Below are 22,704 nucleotides of genomic sequence, written 5' to 3' on the forward strand. Positions count from 1 at the left end.
AATTGCTACCTTCAATGAACCATATTTTATACATATTTTCTTGGTTATGAGGGTTCTTCATTTGCCCATATTGAATTTAAATCAGGTCATGATCACTAGTCCCTAGGCAACCACCAGCATCTATTTCAGCAATTAATTCACCTTTATGTGTCACTCTTGTGATGGGTGCAATATCTCTTCTGTTAGAAAATTATCTATACCTTTTAGACATTCTAATGGTGTTCTACTACTGTCTGCATGAGACCTCCAGCAATCCCCCATAATATCACAATTACTTTCCAAACATTACAGACAGGTGCTTAAGGAGAAACTCATTCTGTTCTGATTTGATGGTCTGTAGCACCCCACACCACCAATACCCCCTTCTGGGCTTTGTTTCCACATTGATCAATATGCATTTCAAGATGCTGTGGTTCAGAGTTATCAAAAACTCTAAAACAGGTAATGATATCTTTCATGTAAATTGCCACCCACCCCACATACTGCCTTTTTACACATGCTATCCTTCTTAAAATATATATATATATAACACCACTAATTTTAACATTCCAATCATGCAAATTATCCCACCATCTTTCTGTAATGCCAGTTATAGCAAGTGTCTTTTCAATGAAAATTTCCAGTTCTTCTTGTTACTCAGACCTCTAGAATTAGTAAGTGAAAATTTTCTTCTGTTCACATTCTTTGCCACCTTGATTCAAGTTTTTCGTGACATTGAATTTGTACTGCACATGCCTTCTTAGCACCCTCCCTTCACATTGGGGGACCCTCCCTGCTCCAGCTAATCTCCAACTAAGAAGATTAGCCACTATGCTTGTAAGATGCAGGCCCATCCTGTTTATACAGCCCCAGATCCTGCTGTAACTTGGCCTAATACATCGAAGAAACCAAAACCTTCAGCTTCACATCAGTAACGCAGCCAAAGGTTCACCTCCAATATTTTCTGCCTTCTCTCTCATGAGACCGGAAGGCTCTTCAATAAGATGACCTTAAAAGGGGAGGGATAGCTCAGTGGTTTGAGCATTGGCCTGCTAAACCCAGGGTTGTGAGTTCAATCCTTAGAGGGGGCCATTTAGGGATCTGGGGCAAAAATCTGTCTGGGATTGGTCCTGCTTTCAGCAAGGGGTTGGACTAGATGGTCCTGAGGTCCCTTCCAACCCTGATATTCTAGGATCTTTCCTCTTCTTCTGCTCTCCCAAGATCTCTGAAATCTTCTCTAGTGTGTCGAGTTCCATGTGATGACATGATTCCAATGTGTATCAACACCAGTGGAGACTTGCCAGATGACTTCATAATCCCATTCAATCTTGCAATTACAGCTCATATTTTCATTCCAGTGAGTCAGCATACCATCCTGTTGTCCTTTCTGAATTCTCTCTCCATGGTAACTAGTCATCACTGATGATTGCTTATCTTCTTAGGATGGCTGAAGTACCTCTCTTGATAGGAGTTTTTGTGAAGCAAGCAGCTATCAACCACGTCACTGTAGCTGGTATGTTCTATTCTCCATATAAACACACTCCAGTAATTGCTGAATACTTGGTAACAGTTGGTATTTCCAGCCAGATTGAATGACTCCTGGCTCTTTCCCCTTGTGCTTACATATAGTCACATATGTACGCCTTCCAGTTGCCTTATAACTGAATCTTCTTCCAAGTCAGACTGGCAGCGAGCTTGGGGCATTTTCGCCTTCTTCTGCAGCACATAGTGATGGATCACTTGCTAAGATTATCTGGGTATATCTCACTTAATCATTTCCCTGCCATTGCGGGGGCCCTCGACCAGGGGTCGGCAACCTTTCAGACGTGGTGTGCCGAATCTTCATTTATTCACTCTAAAATCAGCTCGCGTGCCGAAGGCAGCACCGGTGCCATAGGTTGCCTACGCCTGCCCTAGACACTGGTGCACCTTCAAATCATAGAATCTCAAGGTTGGAAGGGACCTCAGAAGGTCATCTAGTCCAACCCCCTGCTCAAAGCAGGACCAATCCCCAACTAAATCATCAGCTTCGTAAAGCCTGAACCTTAAAAACCTCTAAGGAAGGAGATTCCACCACCTCCCTAGGTAACCCAGTCCAGTGCTTCACCACCCTACTAGTGAAAAAGTTTTTCCTAATATCCAACCTAAACCTCCCCCACTGCAACTTGAGACCATTAGTCCTTGTTCTATCATCTGATACCACTGAGAACAGTCTAGATCCATCCACTTTGGAACCCCCTTTCAGGTAGTTGAAAGCAGCTATCAAATCCCCCCTCATTCTTCTCTTCTGCAGACTAAACAATCCCAGTTCCCTCAGCCTCTCCGCATAAGTCATGTGCTCCAGCCCCCTAATCATTGCCCAAAACTGGATAGTACTCCAGATGAGGCCTCACCAATGCCGAATAGAGGGGAATGATCACGTCCCTCAATCTGCTGGCAATGCCCCTACTTATACAGCCCAAAATGTCGTTAGCCTTCTTGGCAACAAGGGCACACTGTTGACTCATATCTAGGTTCCTTGGTTCCTCCTATTCTCTGTCTATGGCACATAACAGCCGTGTCTCCTGTGTGCTGAAATATTTTGGTCTAATTTCAGTTGTTGGGTTTACTGTGCTGGTGGTGGCCTGTGCTATACAGGAGGTCACACTTGATGATCTGGTGGTCCCTTCTGCTCTTATGACTTCCCCTTGTGAAGTCTGCAGCAAGCATTTCTGAAAATGGTTGTCCAAGTTCTCAGAGGTTACACAGTGTTGAAAACTTGCACTTCCAGATAATATATCTTTTCCTGCAATATAGCCACCAGTTTTCACTTAAGCACATCTTGTGTCTTTTGGTAGAAAGGAAAAGCATAGCACATCTGTGACAAATGAAGGTGGGGGGGAATAGCTCCCTTTTATGGTCACCCAGCCAGCCAGCAGCTATAAAACCGCTCTTAGTGGCTGTTCTCTAATTGCTCTACCTGTAAAGGGTTAAAAAGTCTCACTGCTATGCATAGGTAAAAGGAAGTGAGTGGACACCAGGCCAAAAGAGCCAATGGGATGGCTAAACCTTTTTCAAATTGAAAAACAACTCCCCTTTTGTCTGTCTGTGGTTGTTCTCCTCGAAGAGGCAGACAGGGCTGCAGTTATGCTGTAAGAAGCTTTGGGCCTGGTATGAAAAATCTTCAGTATCATACCTAGAAACTACTCATTTAAAACTCCAGATATGTAAGTAGATCAAGAAATATCTAGGAAGATGTGATTAGGTTTATTTCTTTATGGCTTGTGGATTCCTCTGTGCTAACCCCAGGTGTTTTTTTCTCTTGCTTGTAACCTTTAAGATAGACCTCAACAAAGCTATTCTTAATGCTTAATCATTGCAGTTGTCTTTTCTTTGAGGGAGTCAATAAGCATGTGGACAAGGGTGATCCAGTGGATATAGTATACTTGGACTTCCAGAAAGCCTTTGACAAAGTCCCAGACCAAAGGCTCTTAAGAAAGCAAAGCAGTCATGGGATAAAAAGGAAGGTGATTTCATGGATCAGTAACTGGTTAAAAGATGGGAAACAAATGGCTAGTTTTCAGAATAGAGATAAACAGTGGGGTCCCCCAAGGCTCTGTACTGGGACCTGTGCTGTTCAACATATTCATAAGTGATCTGTGATGGGTCCCCGGGCTACAACCTGGACTGTGGGATCACTAAGCCCTCTGTTCCACCAACCTGGGCTGCCTCTCACACTGTGATGCTGATGTCAAGCTACAAGCACTGCACTTACGCAGACATCCACAGGCAGGGACACACTCAACTGTGTTACGTGAATGATCTTGCAGCCACTCATGAACCATCAATAGAGAGCCTCAAGCCAATTCCCCGCCCACCAACTCCCCAGCCTTGCACCCCCAAACTGTACTGTCATGCACTGGTCAGAAGCCAGACCAGTGTATGTTGATTACTTAGGCATGGTGTACACTGTGGGGGGAAATCGATCTAAGTTACACAACTTCAGTCGACGTATTTAGATTGACTTACCATGGTGTCTTCACCACAGTGAATCGACTGCTACCACTCCCTTGTCAACTCTGCCTGAGCCTCTCACAGCGCTGGAGTACAGGAGTCGGCATGAGAGCGCTCGGGGACCGATTTATCACGTCTAGACTAGACGCAATAAATCGATCCCCGCTGGATCGATCGCTGCCCACCGATCCGGCTGGTAGTGAAGACATACCCTTAGTTTGCCTCGTCTTCATAGGAAAGTGGCCAGGCACCAGCCTTTGTAATCTGAGATGAGATTTCCCAAGCACTTCCACAAAAACACAGTTTTAGGTAAATTATAAAACAGATTTATTAACAAAGAGATAGATTAAGGGTAGGTCTATACTTACCTGCCAGGTCGACGCGTAGCGTTCGACTTCTCGGAGTTCGAACTATCACGTCTAATCTAGACACGATAGTTCGAACTCCGAACGCGCTCCCGTTGACTCCGGAACTTCACCACCGTTAACGGCGGTGGCGGAGTCGACGGGGGAGCCGCGGACTTCGATCCCGTGGCGTCTGGACAGGTAAGAAGTTCGAACTAAGGTAGTTCGACTTCAGCTACGCTATTCGCGTAGCTGAAGTCGCGTACCTTAGTTCGACCCCCACCCTAGTGTAGACCAGGCCTAAGTGATTATAACTAGCAGGCATAGAGATCAAAGTTGGTTACCCAAGAAACAAAAATAAATTCACAATCTAATTCTAACTTTAGCACACTAAGCAAGATTTAAATCAAACAATGTCTCAGCCTAACAGATGGTACAAGCAGGTTATTGTTCCTCAATACACAGACTCAACTCCCTTTCCAGGCTGGGACCATTCCTCCCCAGTTCAAAGTTTTTTTCCTCCAGAAATTCTTCCAGGTATTGAGATGGGGTTTCAGGGAGAGAGGCCGGAGGTAGAGAGGCCAAGTGATGATATCACTTTCTCTTTTTATACCTTCTTCCAACTGCTAGAAAGATCCTTGCTGTGACATGGGGGTCAGTGAGTCCCCATTAGTCAAGCAGTCTCCATTGTGTATGTGCCTTCTCTAAGGAGCCTCTGGGATAGTGGATTGTTTTCTTGAGGGGCCATTAACACTATCTGAGCCCTCCTTTGTTGCAATTGGAAGGCTGGTTGTGGGTATTCCCAACCTCACAACATATTTCAGTAACACATATAGAAATACTTCATAACTGCGCATACAATAGTGCATAAAATGCAACCGGATATTGTTCAACAGATCAAGACTTAAAAAATGATATCTCACAAGGCAAACTTTGCACAAAACATATCATAGTCATATCACAGCAGTGAATATGGGGGTTCCAGGGTACTACTTGGAGACACAGTGTCACAAGAGGATTTTCCTCGCATTAGCTAATTGTCAGGAGGGGTATATCAATGCCTTGAATGTCATAAGTGAGCAACCATTAGTATCATTTGTTTGGCGAACCCCTTTAGTGCTGTGGACAGACCAAAGGGTAGAAATGTATACAGGTAGTGGCTGTTTCTCTACTACTGAATGCAAGTATTTCCTGTGTGGTGCTGCATGAATTGCCAGGTAAAAATAGGTGTCCTCAAGGTCGAGAGCTTCCCTGGATATGGTTAATGGTGGGACAGCTTCCCTTGATATGGTTAGTGGCAACACAATTATGGGCACGGTTAGTAAGGGAGGTCTCAGGAGTGATTGTAGAGCCAGGCTGGTGACTGATTTGGAAGGTGTGACTTTAGAAGAGTCATGGACCTGGTGACCAATTTTCAATCTATGTCAGCTGGTAATGCTGATCAGCTCTCTGAGGCCTTGTCTACATTACTGCAGTAAGTCAACCTAAGTTACGCTACTTCAGTTACGTGAATAATGTAACTGAAATCAACGTAGCTTAGGTCAACTAGCCGAGGTGTCTACACCGTGCTGTGTCGACAGAAGACGCTTCTCTTCTTGGGCATTTGGAGAACCAGAGTTGATGGGAGAGAGCATCAATTGCAGCAGTATAGACATGGCCTTAGTTGTGGGAGATATACAGGATGGGTTTGCCTTGACAGGCTCAAGCCCACCATTGACTGGCATAGCTAGTCTGCCAGCTGCAGAAGAATGAAGGTGATAAAAAAATGTCATCGTCTTAGACAACTTTGAGTTGTATGTCCAGAGTGTCAGCACTATGGCTCAGATGATCTTGGAAGAATTTCAAGTCATCTGGAGGGGAAAGGATAATTGGAGTTCCAGTATCCTCCAGAATGGAGGAGGCAATAGTGAGGGAATTGCAGGTGGATTAGAAGGGACATCTTCCTCTTAGTAGTCAACACTTCCCTCTCCTTCATCCTCTTGGGCCTCTATTCCTGTCACCCATGTTGGATCAGATGGCTTAGTTGTGCTTGAGAGTCTAGCCAGAGAATGAGATCTGAGTCTTGATCCTGTGAGGATGAACAAGGGATGGGTTCAGATGATGGCTCCCTAACAGGCTGAGGGGGAGGAAGAGGTGATAGAGTAGATGTCAAAGTGGAATCAGATTTCCCTGGTGTTACTGGTGCTCTAGGATGAGGGGGCACTAAAATGGTATTGCGGGTTTTGGTATCATAATTGGTGCTAGATTTAGGATTCTTGTTGCCTACTTAGAAGAACCCACTGATATTGAAAATGTGGTTGGTACCACTATGATTGGTATCAATGATGCAATACCAAGACTGGCACAGAGGAAATCAGTACTGAAGCAGGAGAGCTTCCCTGGATATGGTTAATGGTGGGACAGCTTCCCTTGATATGGTTAGTGGCAACACAATTATGGGCACGGTTAGTAAGGGAGGTCTCAGGAGTGATTGTAGAGCCAGGCTGGTGACTGATTTGGAAGGTGTGACTTTAGAAGAGTCATGGACCTGGTGACCAATTTTCAATCTATGTCAGAAAGGAAGACTGATGCTTGGAGTCAGTTTTGGAGCTGTGCTCCTTTTTGCCCTAGCTAGAAAAGCTCAAGGCAGTAATGGGGGCCAGTGCTGAGCTTAGAGGTGTCCGGAAAGGCAGCAGACGTTCGAGCCACATCCAAATCACTGGTAGCAGTGGCTCAAGGTGATCAGAGTCCCAGCTCACAGGGGCACAGTCCCTCTTCTGTTTGCATCTCACTCACTGTAGAATCTGCTGCTCCCAGCGAATGCTCTAACAGGAAAAGATGGAGGCTAATATCCCTGGATCTATGTCCTTTCCGAGAACTGGCAGATGGAGCACTGATCTGGGCTATGGTTTTTATCAACAAGGAAAGCACTTGATGTGTTCATCATTCAGGGGCACAGAAGCATCACAGAAGGATAGACAGGACTCAGAGTCTAGAGATTTTGCCTCAGCAGCAAAGGCGTAAGTAGCCCCAGATGGTGGAGAGGAAGTATTTAGTTGCCAACCGGTAAAGTTGGGGGAGGGGAGAACTAAAGAAGAATTTTAAATAAATAAATAACTAGTCCTAAAACTGAGGGCTGAATCTGAAAATAATTTTTACGAAATTGAATTTTGAACTTTAAGATAAGTAAAAACAAAAAAGAAAAAATGTTTACCATTTGTAACTTAAAAAAATAAACAAAGTAAAAGATACTAAATATGGAATACATTCCCAATTTGAAATACTGTACTATCAGAAAATGCAGGGAATGATATCTGCTGAAGATCATACTCTCTACTTCTTCTAGTCATGTGATGATATGCACTTGAATTTTGTAGTAAAAATGACATTTACGACTAAGTAAACAAAGTACTTTTCAAGTATTTTTGATACATGAAGGAGTTAAATGCACTGATAGGGATTACACAAAGAATCGTACACAACACAGTATGATATAGTTATTTCCATAAGTTCTTCTCTTTCAAAAATATAAATTATTATTAGCTAATCATTAGCCGAAACACTAATCTAACCTAACCAGCTTTTGCTTACAGTGTAAATGAGTTGAGTATTGATTTGGATACCTATAGCATGGCATAAGATACATACTAGCAAATATTTATTATGTATTCAATATTCATGTGGTAGTTATTAATTAGAATGCCTGATGATGAAAATAAATATAAAGATCAAACATGGATACAATCTTGTACCTGAAGTATCCCTCAATATTTATCTTATGAACACTGCATTATTTGCCAACAATAAGAAAAGGATATCATTTCTGCTTCTAATGAACAGGTATTGGCTACGCAAGATGAAGTCAGGGATTTCCAAAAAAGGAATTCAATTGACAGACTCCAAATAGCTTTTCCATCTGAATGCAGACATTTATCAATATAAACAGATAAAGGTAAAATTAGCAGACTTCGTAAATCTGTTGGAAGCTACTTCATCAACCAGTAAGGGTGAACTGCAAATCTAATTTTGTGTTACTATCACCAAAACCTCAACAGTGCTTCAGAATAAGGGCCTCCCAATGAACTGGAGTCTTTGAATTTTCTGTCAGGATAGAAGTTTCAAACAAAAACTTCTTCCTGTAACAACTGTGATAAAGTTCCTCCTCTACCTTGGTGGGTCCTGTGCTTATTGGCAGATTTTGTTAGCCTCAGAGATCTTCCCATGTTGGATCAGGAGTTGGGAGGTTTTGGGGGGAACCCAGGCCTGCCCTCTATCCCGGGTTCCAGCTCAGGGCCCTGTTGACTGAAGCTGTCTAGAGTGCCTTCTGGAACAGCTACATGACAGCTACAATTCCCTAGGCTACTTCCCCATGGCCTCCTCCCAACACCTTCTTTGTCCTCACCACAGGCCCTTCCTCCTGGTGTCTGTTAACACTTGTACTCCTCAGTCCTCCAGCAGCACGTCCTCTCACTCCCAGCTCCTTACACACACACCTCACTAACTGGAGTGAGAGCCTTTTTATACCAGGTGTCCTGATTAACCTTAATTAATTCTAGTAACTTCCCAATTGGCTACAGGTGTCCTAATTAGCCTGCCTTAATTAGTTCTAGAAAGTTCCTGAGTGTTCTGGAATAGTCACCGTTATCTTACCCAAGGAAAAGGGAACTGCTTAATCTGGAGCTAATTTATGTACCTTCAACCACTCTTTTGTAGCCATCTGGCCTGACCCTGTCACACAATGTTCAAAATGAAAAAACAAATACTTGAGGCAGCAGAGTACGAACATGAGCTCAGTCTATATATAGCTGGTCTAAGTGACCTTATAGCCTCAGAAGGGAACTGTCACCCAACTGCTATAAGCATTTCTTGAGAAAAGTAATAAAAACTAAGCATCAAGCCCCTCATAGTGGAATTGACTTGGCAATGGTCTGGCTTAGAAATGAGTTAAAGCATTGAGCAGAAAAAGGCTGTGTTCTGGAACTTTCACAGGTATGTATTCATTATGGTTTTCTCTCAAATGAAACTGGTGGAAAGGTCCCAAATTCATCTGTAAGTCATATGGCAACCTTCAAAGAAAAACTTGTTTTACATCTTGATGATGCTTATGAGTTCATTTTCTTACGTAATCAACCTGTTTCAGAGACAAACATTATTAGTGCCTGTCAAATTCCATCGCATCTTCTTCTCAGGTAGATCTGGAGCACTCTCAAGAGTGCCTCAATGCCACTGATAAAAGAGGAGAAGAAATTAAAGGTATTGGAAGTATGGCCTTAGCACTCAGCAGATGGGCTCTCTCCTATAGTCTATGTACCCAAATTGCAATCCAAACCAGCAAATCGTTAGGTCTTGGACCTGATCTTCAAATGACGTACAATGAATCAACACCAGCAAGGTGATCACGTTGACGAAAATAAAGAGCTAATGACACTTCAAAAATTCAAATTATTCACTAGTGAGCCAGCCTCCAACTCACTGCAAAACATTACAATGAAAGATTTGGCTACAAAAGTGACCCACAAAGCTCTCCTGAATGAGGAAATATTTGGCCAGGAGTAACTGAGGCCTGGTCTACACTACAAGGTTAGGTCGAATTTAGCCGCGTTAGGTTGATTTTATAATGAATGCGTCTACACAACCAACCCCATTCCACTGACTTAAAGGGCTCTTAAAATCAACTGCTGTACTCCTTCCTGATGAGGGGAGTACCACTAAAATCGACCTTCCTGGGTCGAATTTAAGGTAGTGTAGACGCAGCACTGGGCAATTCGATGGTATTGGCCTCCAGGAGCTATCCCCCAGAGTGCTACAATGTGACCGCTCTGGACAGCACTTTCAACTCCGATGCACTAGCCAGGTACACAGGAAAAGCACCGAGAAATTTGGAATTTCATTTCCTGTTTGGTCAGCATGGCGAGCTCAACAGAAGAGGTGACCATGCAGTCTCAGAATCACAAACAAGCTCCAGCATGGAGCAAACAGGACACACTGGATCTGACTGCTGTATGGGGAAACGAATCTGTGCAGCCAGAACTCTGATCCAGCAGAAGAAATGCTGATATATATGCCAAAATTGCACAGGGCATGGTGGAGAGAGGCTATACCAGGGATGCACAGCAGTGCTGCGTGAAAATTAAGGAGCTCAGGCAAGCCTACCAAAAGACAAAGGAAGCAAATGGTTGCTCCAGGTCAGAGCCCCAGACATGCCAATTCTATGATCAGCTGCATGCAATTCTAGGGGGGGCCCTATCAGTACCCCCAACACTCTCTCTGGACACCTGCAAGATGGCAGCCTCAGGCAACACGAATGAGGATTTTGTGGATGAGGAGGAGGAGAATGCGCAGCAGGCAAGTGGAGAATCCGTTCTCCCCGGCAGCAAGGACCTTTTCCTCAACCTGGAGCCAATACCCTCCCAGGGCCTATTTTTCCTGGACCCTGATGGCGGAAAAGGCACCTCTTGTGAGTGCACATTTATAACTACACTACAGGGTTAAAAGCAATTGTGTTTAATGTTTGATTTGCCCTGAACAATTGAGATGCATTCGTGGCCAGTACAGCTAATGGAAAAGTCTGTTTACGTGTCTGAGGATGGAGCAGGAATCCTCCAGAGACATCTCCATGAAGCTCTCCTGGAGGTACTCTGAAAGCCTTTGCAGAAGGTTTCTGGGGAGGGCTGCCTTATTTCATCCTCCACGGTAGGACACTTTACCATGCCATGCCAGTAGCAAGTGGTCTGGAATCATTGCAGCACAAAGTATGGCAGCGAATGGTCCTGGGTTTTGGTCACATTCATACAACATTCGGTCTTTATCTTTTGTGTCAGCCTCAGGAGAGAGATATCATTCATAGCCACCTGACTGAAATAGGGGCAGTTTTGTAAGGGAACAGTAATCCCCTGTGTTTAGTGATCCCTGACATATTAGACCCCGAGCATCCTGGGCTGTTTGCGCTTTGCTAAAAGAGATCATCCCAGAAAATAGCCACGCTGGGAGGGAGGGGTGTTTTGCACATCCACCCCAAAATCGCAGCCCTTCTTTTTAAATGGCAACCGCAGCCCCCTCCTTTTAAACGCAGCCCCTCCTTTTAAATGGCCAACACAACCGGCACTGGTTGCTATGGGAGAGGAGGGTGCTGCAGTTTGAAAAGATTTCCACGTTATGAACACGGAAGAAGCCAACCCCACGTACCCTTTTGCTTACCATGGCTGCCGGCAAACCAATTTCTGTGGTCCAGCCATGTGTCACCATACCAGCAGGTGCTCAATATAAAAGGCAAAATGCAACCTTGTACCTAAAACACAGGTTCTGTCTGCTGTGAATTACTTGATTCATTGTGAAAATCTCCCTTTTGATCTTCTGTAACGTCTACTCTCCCTTTTTTCCCCCTGCAGCTGCAAATGTTTCTATGCTCCCCGCATCAACTCTGTCCCTGAGGTTATCGCAGATTAGAAGGCGAAAAAAAACCACACATGCAATAACATGTTTTCAGAGCTCATGCAATCTTCCCGCACCGATAGGGCACAGCTGAATGCATGGAGGCATTCGGTGGCAGAGGCCAGGAAAGCTTACAGTGAGCGTGATCGTAACACTCAGGAGGAGATGCTGGGGCTAAAGAGGGAACAGACAGATATGATGAGGCATCTGGTGGAGCTGCAGGAAAAGCAACTAGACTACAGACCCCCCGCTGCAGCCACTGTGTAACCACCTGCCCTCCTCACCAAGTTCCATATCCTCATCACCCAGATACCCAAGAACATGGGGGGGGGGGGGCTCCACGCACCCTGCCACTCAACTCCAGGGGATGGCCCAAGCAACAGCTTTCATTTGTAGTGTGGCTACAATAAGCAATGTGGCCTTGTCCTTCCCTCCTCCCCGACCCCACCCTGTTATCAAACCCTTTGTACACCAGGGCTTCTTTTGACTAGTCAGCATTGCCAGTGATCAAGTTTTTTTAAAATAAATAAAGAATGAATTGATCCAGAACAATAGGGACTTTATTTCCTGTGCCAGCTTAGTCGAAGGAGGGATGAGGACTGCCTTACAGGGAAGTACGTTCACCAAAGGGGGCGGCTTTGCATCAAGGACAAACACACACAACTGTCACACCGTAGACTGGTCAGTCATGAAATTGTTTTTCAAAGCCTTTCTGATGCATAGTGCGCCTCAGTGTGCTCTTCTAATTGCCCTGGTTCAAAATTGGCCGCCAGGCGATCTGCCTCAACCTCCCACCCTGCCATAAACATCTCCCCCTTACTCTCACAGATATTATGGAATACACAGCAAGCAGCAATAACAATGGGAATATTGCTTTCGCTGAGGTTTAACCTACTCAGCAAACTGCACCAGCACCCTTTTAAACACCCAAAGGCATATTCTACCACTATTCTGCACTTGCTCAGCCTATAGTTGAACTGCTCCTTACTGCTGTCCAGGCTGCCTGTGTGCGGCTTCATGAGCCATGGGAGCAAGGGGTAGGCTGGGTCCCCAAGGATAACTATAGGCATTTCAATATCCTCAATGGTAATTTTCCGGTCTGGGAAGAAAGTCCCTTCTTGCAGCTTTCCGAACAGCCGTCAGTGAAATGGCCCTAATGATCCACCAGTGCTTGCAACACCATTGAGAAGTACCCCCTGCGGTTTATGTACTCTTTGGCAAGGTGGTCCGGTGACAAGATAGGGATATGCGGTCTGTCTATTGCCCTACCACAGTTAGGGAACCCCATTGCAGCAAAGCCATCCACTATGCCCTGCACATTTCCCAGAGTCACTACACTTCTTAGCAGAAGAGTATTGATTGCCCTGGCTACTTGGATCACAGCAGCCCCCACAATAGATTTGCCCACTCCGAATTGATTCCCAATTGACCAGTAGCAGTCAGGCGTTGCAAGCTTCCACAGGGCTATCGTCACTCGCTTCTCAAATGTCAGAGCAAGTCTCATCTTGGTATTCCTGAGCTTCAGGGCAGGGGAAAGCAACTCACAAAGTTCCACGAAAGTGTCCTTACACATGTGAAAGTTTCGCAGCTAGTGGGAATCATTCCATACCAGCAACATTATGCAGTCCCACCAGTCTGTGCTTGTTTGCCGGGCCCAGAATCGGCATTCCACTGTATCAACATGCCCCAATGCTGCCATGATATCCCACTGCCACATCCTGTGCTTTCAGGAATGTCTGTGTCCATGTCCTCCTCACAATCTTCCTCATGCTGGCGGCTCCTAGCTAGACTCTGCACATACTGCAGGATAACGCATGGGGTGTTCGCAGTGCTCACAAAAACAGTGTACAGTGCATGGATAACCCAGGGGAAAAGGCACAAAATGATTGTTTGCCATTGCTTTCAAGGCGGGAGTGGAGACTGATGACATGTACCCAAAACCACCCACAACAATGTGTTTGCCCCATCAAGCATTGAGGGCTTAACCCAGAATTCTAATGGGCAGCGGAGACTGTGGGATAGCTACTCACAGTACACCACTCTGAGAGTCGATGCTAGCCACAGTATTGAGGACACACTCTGCCGACCTAAGGCGCTTAAGTGGGGACATGCACGATCAACTGTATAAAATCGGATGCTAAAGATAGACTTCTATAAAATCGACCTAATTTTGTAGTGTAGACATGCCCTTAATATTTTTGTTCCGGAAAGGCTCATGACACCAAAGGAAGGAAGTGCCCATACCAAATTCCATGACCTACTGAAAAGGACAAGGACTCTGACATTTTCCTCCCTCTATGCAGCTGGAAAGGAAATGAAAAGCAAAGACAAGGTAGTCACAATAAAGGCTGATCTTCTGATACTAAGTGCATAGTTACTGCCTATAATGACAGTGGATTTGCTCAAAATATTGTGTCCTGAGCTAATGGTAGTTCAATTTACTCTTGCTGAGGTAAACAAGTGTCTAAAGTTAGAAATAAGCCTGTTATGATAGACATTTTAACCAGAGACATCCTTCTCCTTGTGAGATAACTCTTGATAGTACATCCTCTCTGGTGATGGTTAGCCAAGCACATGAAGTGGCACTAGGAAAACCTCTTCAATATACAATCATTGGAGACCTTGCAAACGTTGTTGAGTGAGTTCATCATTCTGGACAGCATTTCAGCAGGACTATACCTTTGACAGGTACAGACAGGGTTCTATTAAAGGAATGATGCAACAGAAGCTTCTATGATTGAAGACAAATCTGTTCCACTCAACTGCTCACCAGACCACTTGACCCATCCCAAAAATAAAGCTGATCTGGCTTCTCTCATCTCTGAAAAACTCCTACCCACATACCAATGTGCCACATACCAAAACAATTTTCATGTCTGGAGGGTTCAAAGAAGACAGTTCAGTTAAATCGAACCCAGCTGTGGACACAAGTGAGTTACAAAGCTGACCATGAAGAGGCAGACACCAGGACTGTACTGCACTGTATGCATATATCAGAGGGGTAGCCGTGTTTGTTGCTTTTTACAGATCCAGACTAAGAGTCCTGTGGCACCTCACAGACGTATTGGAGCATAAGCTTTCGTGGGTGAATACCCACTTTGTCAGACACATGTGTCTAACGAAGTGGGCATTCACTCACGGAAGCTTATGCTCCAATATATCTGTTAGTCTATAAGGTGCCACAGGACTCTTTGTTGCTTTGTATGCATATAGATGTTGATTGTGTCATCGTGTCAGTGCAAGAAACTGAGGTTCTTCTGGTAGTGGCACACTGACAAAATGCCTTGCAGCAAGTTGCGTTTGGGTTTTTTGGTGCACATTCTTGTGCATACTGTCTGAATGAAGCCTGTACTTCATGAAGCAGACAAAGGAACAATACTCTCCTTCCATGTACTGACAGGCTGTGATACAGTTTCCCATATTGCTGGGCACAGCAAGAAAATGGCTTTGACAATATTCATGGAGAAACAGGGACTTTAAGGAACTTGGTTCATTCTGTAGATCATCCTTCCCATTTCAGCAAAAGATTTGCTGATGAGGAAGAACTGTGACAAAGCATGGGTGATATTCTTCTTCAAGTATCTATCACCAAATGCTATGTTCCGAACTAGACATGCACCATGCTATTACATCCAAAGAGCTCACTTTCAAGCCATGGTCTGGAGGCAGGCAAATGCAACAATCCCACTGGAGAATATGGGTTGGACCAAACACAGTGGAGAACTGATACCCAAGCTTATGTCAATGCAGCCAATACCTGACAGCTGTACAGAAATTACCACCTGTGAATATGTCAAAGAGTGCATATCACAATGCTGTAGCTGCAGAAAATGCCACACTGGCATAGACTGCAGCCTGTAAATGCAAGGAGCGTGTTGGCATACGTAGGAACTGTTAAATTATGCTTGTCTAAACAATGTGTGGAATATATAATAACTGTATGTAGTGGAATAAAAACCACAGAAATTTACTAATTTTTCAAATTGTATTTAAATTTTGATCTCCAATTTAGAAAGTGAAATGTTCAAACTTCATCCTGGTAAACATTTTTTTTCAGTTTCAGCACATTCAAATGACGAAAGATAACTTATCTATTTTTCTCCAAAAATGCCTCCTACATCCTATTTTACAGCAACATGCCCAGCCTAGAAGCAGCCATAATGATAAAAGGTTGAGGCCTCACATACTGGTCTAAAGATATGAGATGGAAATGGAGCTACATTTCTTTGTATCACAATATTCAGCTCTGCACAGAGCATACATTGCTTTCCACAGGATTCTGGCCATGGATGTGAGAAGTTCAAGTCCTCCTAAGAGTAGGGATCCACACTGAATACTTAAATTGAAATTCTTCACAGTTAACCGCTTGGTTTTGGTGTTACCAATTATGTAAAATTCAGTTACTCAGAGCCAGAGATATTTGGGGACCACCCTTCCTAAGATAGTCATCTGTAACTTCTTACTGCTCTGCAGAGTTGTGAAGTATCAACGAAACTGTAAAAGCTAGAAATTTGTTTGCAATAAAACTACTGCTAAAAATCCCATACTACAAAGCCGTAAGAATCCAAAAACAAATTTCAGACTAAATTATTTCTAGGTCACAGCACTGATAAAATACACATAATTAAGCCTTTCAACATGTTCATTAGTTTCGAAGTAATGTACTTAGATTATAAAAAAAATAATCTCTGAGAATCAACACTGCAATCCAAAAAATATATGGGACCCAGTTTTGGTGGATCATAAACAACATAACTCCAATATGAAGCATATCCAAAGTAAGAATATAGATAGGAACACAGGAATTTCCATTCTCAATCAGACCAGTAGCTCCATTTACTCCAGTATCGTTCAGAAGAAACAGCCCTACAGGGCAAGTTTCCTCCTAAAGCCCAAAGGTTAGAAGTAGGTTTATACCCTGAAATTTGAGGATTTACATCCCGTTCAAAGCTCTTATTTATTTTTCAAATACTTGCTATTGTAACATTGGCCATTCTTGTTATTCATATAAATGTCTAATCCTTTTTTGAATCCTGTTAAGCTCTTGGTCCCTTTAATGACCACGGTACATGTTGTATTTCTTTTTACCAGTTTTGAATTTGCTACCTTTCAATTTTACTGAACATTCCTTAACCTTTCATTACCATAAAAGGTGACTGTTACTGATCAAACTCCTTTTCTACTATTCACTAGAGAGGAGATGAATAGGTGGCACATAATAAAGTGAACAGTTCCAATCTTTTCTCTCTTTTCCACGTTTCTAATCAGTCGTATTGCCCATATCCGAACACCCTCCAAATCTGTTGTTGTGAAGATGGGGGTGACAACTGAATGCAGTATTCCAAATAAGAATGTACCATTGATTTACATGATGGTATAATGCTTTCCATATTTTTCCATCCAATTTCTTATACATTCTAGCATTAGCGATTTTTGACAACTGCTGGACATTGAGCAGAGGTGTTCGTGGACCTGCCTTTAATAATCCTCAGGGATTAAATCCTGGCCCTGGGGAAGTCAATGGGAATTTAGCCTTTTACTTCAACAGGGGCAGGATTTTGCTCCAAGTCTTTTTCTTAAGTCAATATAGATCATTGAGAACCCAGTGAGGTTTATAGAGGAAATGATTTGAATTACTCAGTGTGCATTACTTTGTATCTGTCAAATTTGAATTTATCTGCAATCTCTGTATCCCCACAGATTCAACTTCATGATCACCTCTCCTTAGAACTTCTCTCACTATGTAATCTTTTAGATAGAGTTACTCTCTCACATTCAACACAATCTAGACTTCCTTTGCGGAATTTAGGCAGACATTATATCCCACTGATTTTTGTCATTCCACCACATTTCAGTAATCACTATTATAGCAAGGTCCTCTTCCACTTTCAGACACTATTTTTGCTTTTAGGCTTCATTCATTTGTATTCAGAAATTTGTAGATTTTTGTTTTTAACCATGTGTCTACTTCTACAAAACTCTTATATTCTGAGTTGACTTAACAGAATTTAGCTCTGTGACCTTGATGTTTCCTGTTCTGTTGTAGTTCTCTGGCCTATCCTTTACTTGATACAGATACACATCCATATCACTGACTTCTCTAACAGATGTCTTCATGAAACTTGATTGCTCAACACTTGTCAGTTCTGCTCCAACTTCTAGTTTAACCAAGTCCCCAAAACTTTATTATTCATGTCTGTCAATAGTCTGGTTCCTCTTGATTAAGGTGGAATTCATCTCATTTGTCTAGGCAGTCTCTACGCCAAAGTGTTCCCCATCCAGTGTCTAATTTAAACCCATTCTTTCTATAGGTCTTTATATCCGTACATTGAGATGCTGAGCTCTGTCTAGCTGACCCATGCATGAAACTAGTAGCTTTCTCTGAAATGTTTCTAACCATTGACCTCTGACCCTAAATCTTCCTAACAATCTGAATTTAGCTTCCACAACCTCTCTCCTACACCTTCTTATGTCATCAATATGTACCACAACCACAAGCGTCTTCCCACACTTACTAGAAGTTTGTTTAGCTGTTTGCAAGATAGCTAAGTAAGTGGTATCTCAGAACCATCTATGTTTCTAATGACCAACCCCCAAGCCACTCCAGTATGCCTCCGTCTCAAACTGTAACCTCATTGCCTAGAACCACCTCCTTGATGCAGGAGGGACGATCAGCCTCTCAATCAGAAGAAATGTGTCCCTCCATTCCATCTGGGTCTCTTCCTTTCACGAGACCAGCTTCCCCAAGTGGAAAAATCAGGACAGGAATTCTGGGTGGACTTGTTCTACAGTGTCCCTAAATATCAGAACTTTAAATAGTTGTCTCTCTCTCTACTCTTACAGTCCACACTCTGCCCTCAGGATGTAGTGACTTACCTCTGGATTCTGTGGAATTATTTGGTTTTGCTTCTTACAGTCATTTACCTTTTGGAACAACCGTGTCATACTTTTCAGTTAACTCATTTAATAATCAAAACAGCCCTGTAAAATTTCACTTCCTCACTTGTTCTAACTTAACTTTGTTGCTTTGCTTACGGTCCATCCCCGCTCTGCCAAATTTAATATGCAGTCATGACATTTCTAGGACTTTATTTTTAATCTTACTTGGAAAATAAAATGTTGACTAACTGAACTTACTTCCCCATACAGGAATATCTTTGCTTTCTGCCTTCATCACAATGGAAGCCATAGTCATGGTCACAGGAATGGCATCGAAGTATGAGGAATGTGGAGCCAGAGTTAATATTGCTGCTTCTGCTGGTAAAGCCTGTCTGCCCTTTACATTTATCCAATGGAATCCTCCAGCAAGCCACATTGTTCTCATGATTGCTTTCAGCAAAAAGTCCACTACTCTGTAAATAATTTAGATATAATGGTTACACTACTTCAGTAATGTAAAAGTGTTACAAAAATAGTTTTTAAATAAACGTGTTGTGTATATTCAAAAAATTAAAGCTTTAAACAGTTAAAACACAAATTTTCAATATCACATCAAGATATACAAAGTAAATATCCTTAAGACAATAAATATATTTTTACTATCCATTTGCTATTCCATTTGTATCAAGCTTTTTCTTACTTTGCTTACATGCAAATTTTGATTATCAATGGAAATGTTTTTATTGATTTGTGTGTATATGGTGAAATTGACGTTTGCTGACATTTATCAATAAAAATCTAATCTTTCCAAACCTCTGTTTTTTTGAACCAGAAACATTTAATAAAGGTATTTTGTTCTCACTTTCTAAACGTGTAAGCCATTTGCAAACCAACAGCATCTAGTTCAGTTATATTTTATTTAATTCCTGAGTATTATAGGCATCTTTCTTACCCAGAAGTCCCCAATTTTGAAACAATGAACACTAACTGATTTTGGTTTTGACCACTAAGAAAACCATCTCTGGGTATAGACCTTTAAGATTATTAAGAACGTTTTCTATATATAGTGTCATCTCAACTTTAGCAGAGACCTTAATTTAAAAATTACATAACTGTTGGTGGTTTCCTAATCTTTCCAGAAAACCTCCTTTGCAGTAAGGAGAAATAGATATTTATGAAAATAATGCAAGTTAAAGATTATTAAAATGAAACTGCACAAATTGTGCTTTACAAAACTGACTTAAATCCCCCTCTATCTCTGCAATCTAAGGGCCAACTGATAATGCACATATGTATTCAGTCAAGTCACATATTTTTAACTTCTCATTAGGGAAAAATGTGTAAGTGACAGATTTTACACTTGTCACAGATCTGCCTTCCCCATATTAAAAGGAAAACTGTCTAGTACTGTCAGGTTATTCCAGGACTTCTCTCCTCGAAGCTGAAAAGTTATATAATGGTTATCTATTTATTGTACCTCAGCGCATGCTTTACCAAATCAATGAATGCAGTGACTCACTTTCGCCACCAGGAGAGGGGCTTTTCCAGTTCTCTCTCAGCAGATCCCATTGAAGCAATGAATGCAAAAGGCCAGGCCAATAACATCATAAAAGCAGCAAAAAAGAGTCGGATAGGGAACAAAGTCAAGGTCATGAAGGCAATCTGCAAAACCCAAACAATTTTGTTATTTTAATATGTAATCTAGACTGATGGAAAAAAGTTTACTATTTTAAGAAACTTTAAAAGAACAAACAACAAGGTATTGTTTTTGCTGATACAAACTAACATGGCTACCATTCTGAAACTTAAAAAGAATGTTAGTTTAAAAAAAAAATCCATGCGTAAGGATGAATTCTTAACTTTTTTTTCATTAAATACAGTTTGAGACAAAAAGGATCAATCATTTGAAAAATTAAAATATATTTTGTCATATGAAATATATATAATGATATATTACACACACAAAGTTACGTTAAAAGTACATTGAGATGGGATTCCCAGGGTGCAGCCTGGGACTGTGGGACCACTGTGCCCCCTTAATTCTCCAGCCTAGGCTGTCTCTCACAATGCTTTGCTAGTGACAAGCAGCAAACCCCTCCAAGCACTGTTACCACTCGGCACAACAGCATGTGGAGCCCCACACCCAGCTAGATTGCATGAATGCTCCCAGAGCCACTCGTGAACTCACACAGAGAAAGGCACCAGCCAAATCACACCAAGTCCCAGCCTTGTACCTCAGGATTATATCGTCTTGCACTGTTCAAGACCCTTTCTTGAGTAATGCAAGTTTATTAATTGGTTCACCACTTCATCAATGGAAAGTGGATATACACCAGCATTTGTAAACCTGAGCAGATTTACCAAGCACTTCAGGCAAACTCACTGGTAAAGATAAACAGTAAAATAAATTTATTGATTACAAAATACAGATTTTAAGCAATTACAAGTGATAGGCAAAAAGTCAGAGTGGTTACCAAAAGAACAGAAAATATAAGCACACAGTCTGAATTTTAACCCTTATCACACTAGACAGTATTTAGATCAAGCAATGTTCTCACCCCACTGGATCTTGCAGTCCTTAGTATACAGGTTTGTCTCTTAAACCTGGACCAGTCTCCTCTGTTGGAGTCTTCAGTATTCTAATCATCCTTGTTGCTTGCAGCATAGGTAGGGGGAGGAGAAAAGGTAAAGCATAGGGCCATTGTGTTCTGTTTTTTACCCTTTGTCCATGTGCTTGGAGAAGAGAAGTCCAGGCATGTCTGGTGGGCATGGCAAGGTTGAGCAATTCCCCTAGTGTGGCCTTATGTAAGTTAGTCATTGCATTCTAGCTCCCTTGTTGGACAATGTCTGTTGACGGTAGTTCGACACCCGCCCAGGCATTGGTTATCCCCCTGGTTAATGTCTTTGGGAAGCTAGTATCTGGGCACTTCCCAAACCCACAACACATTTTAGTGACAATCATACAACAATTCTCATAACTTTATATGCATTAATAGCAGCAAAGAGTCCAGTGGCACCTTATAGACTAACAGACGTATTGGAGCATGAGCTTTCGTGGGTGAATACCCACTTCGTCGGATGCATGTCGATGAAGTGGGTATTCACCCACGAAAGCTCATGCTCCAATACGGCTGTTAGTCTATAAGGTGCCACAGGACTCTTTGCTGCTTTTACAGATCCAGACTAACACAGCTACCCCTCTGATACTTGATATGCATTAATGATATACATATTTAGATGGAGCAATGGGTTTCAGCAGATCATAATCTTTCCCCTGTTAGCAACAAGAAGTAAGTCAAGGAAAGTGTGGGCCCCTTACTGAATGAGGGAGGCAACCTAGTGACAGAGGATGTGGAAAAAGCTAATGTACTCAATGATTTTTTCCCTTCTGTCTTCATGAACAAGGTCAGCTCCCAGACTACTGCACTGGGCAGCACAGCATGGGGAGGTGGTGACCAGCTCTCTGTGGAGAAAGAAGTGGTTAAGGACTATTTAAAAAAGCTGGACGAGCACAAGTCCATGGGGCCGGATGCGCTGCATCCGAGGGTGCTAAAGGAGTTAGCGGATGTGACTGCAGAGCCATTGGCCATTATCTTTGAAAACTCATGGCGATCGGGGGAGGTCCTGGATGACTGGAAAAAGGCTAATGCAGTGCCTATCTTTAAAAAAGAGTGGAAGGAGGATCTAGGGAACTACAGGCCAGTCAGCCTCACCTCAGTCCCTGGAAAAATCATGGAGCAGGTCCTCAAGGAATCAATTCTGAAGTACTTAGAGGAGAGGAAAGTGATCAGGAACAGTCAGCATGGATTCACCAAGGGTAAGTCATGCCTGACTAACCTAATTGCCTTCTATGAGGCGATAACTGGATCTGTGGATGAGGGGAAAGCAGTGGATGTGTTATTCCTTGACTTTAGCAAAGCTTTTGATACGGTCTCCCACAGTATTCTTGACAGGAAGTTAAAGAAGTATGGGCTGGATGAATGGACTATAAGGTGGATAGAAAGCTGGCTAGATCATCGGGCTCAATGGATAGTGATCAATGGCTCCTGGTATCTAAATCAATGGCAGCCGATATCAAGCAGAGTGCCCCAAGGGTCAG

General features: G+C 42.7%; 1 protein-coding gene across 1 annotated transcript in view; it reads right to left on the bottom strand.

Moving 5' to 3' along the window:
• LPCAT1 (lysophosphatidylcholine acyltransferase 1) overlaps positions 1–22,704 on the bottom strand; it is a 166,552-nt gene that overhangs the window by 126,346 nt on the left and 17,502 nt on the right. Inside the window, exons 2-3 of the mRNA XM_045002927.1 lie at positions 20,125–20,267; positions 18,864–19,078 (exon numbers count right to left, since the gene is read on the bottom strand). Coding sequence (XP_044858862.1) covers positions 18,864–19,078; positions 20,125–20,267 — 358 coding nt within the window. The remainder of the gene's footprint in view (positions 1–18,863; positions 19,079–20,124; positions 20,268–22,704) is intronic.

Source organism: Mauremys mutica, chromosome 2 (genome assembly GCF_020497125.1).
Source record: "Mauremys mutica isolate MM-2020 ecotype Southern chromosome 2, ASM2049712v1, whole genome shotgun sequence".
NCBI classification, from domain to species: Eukaryota; Metazoa; Chordata; order Testudines; family Geoemydidae; genus Mauremys; species Mauremys mutica.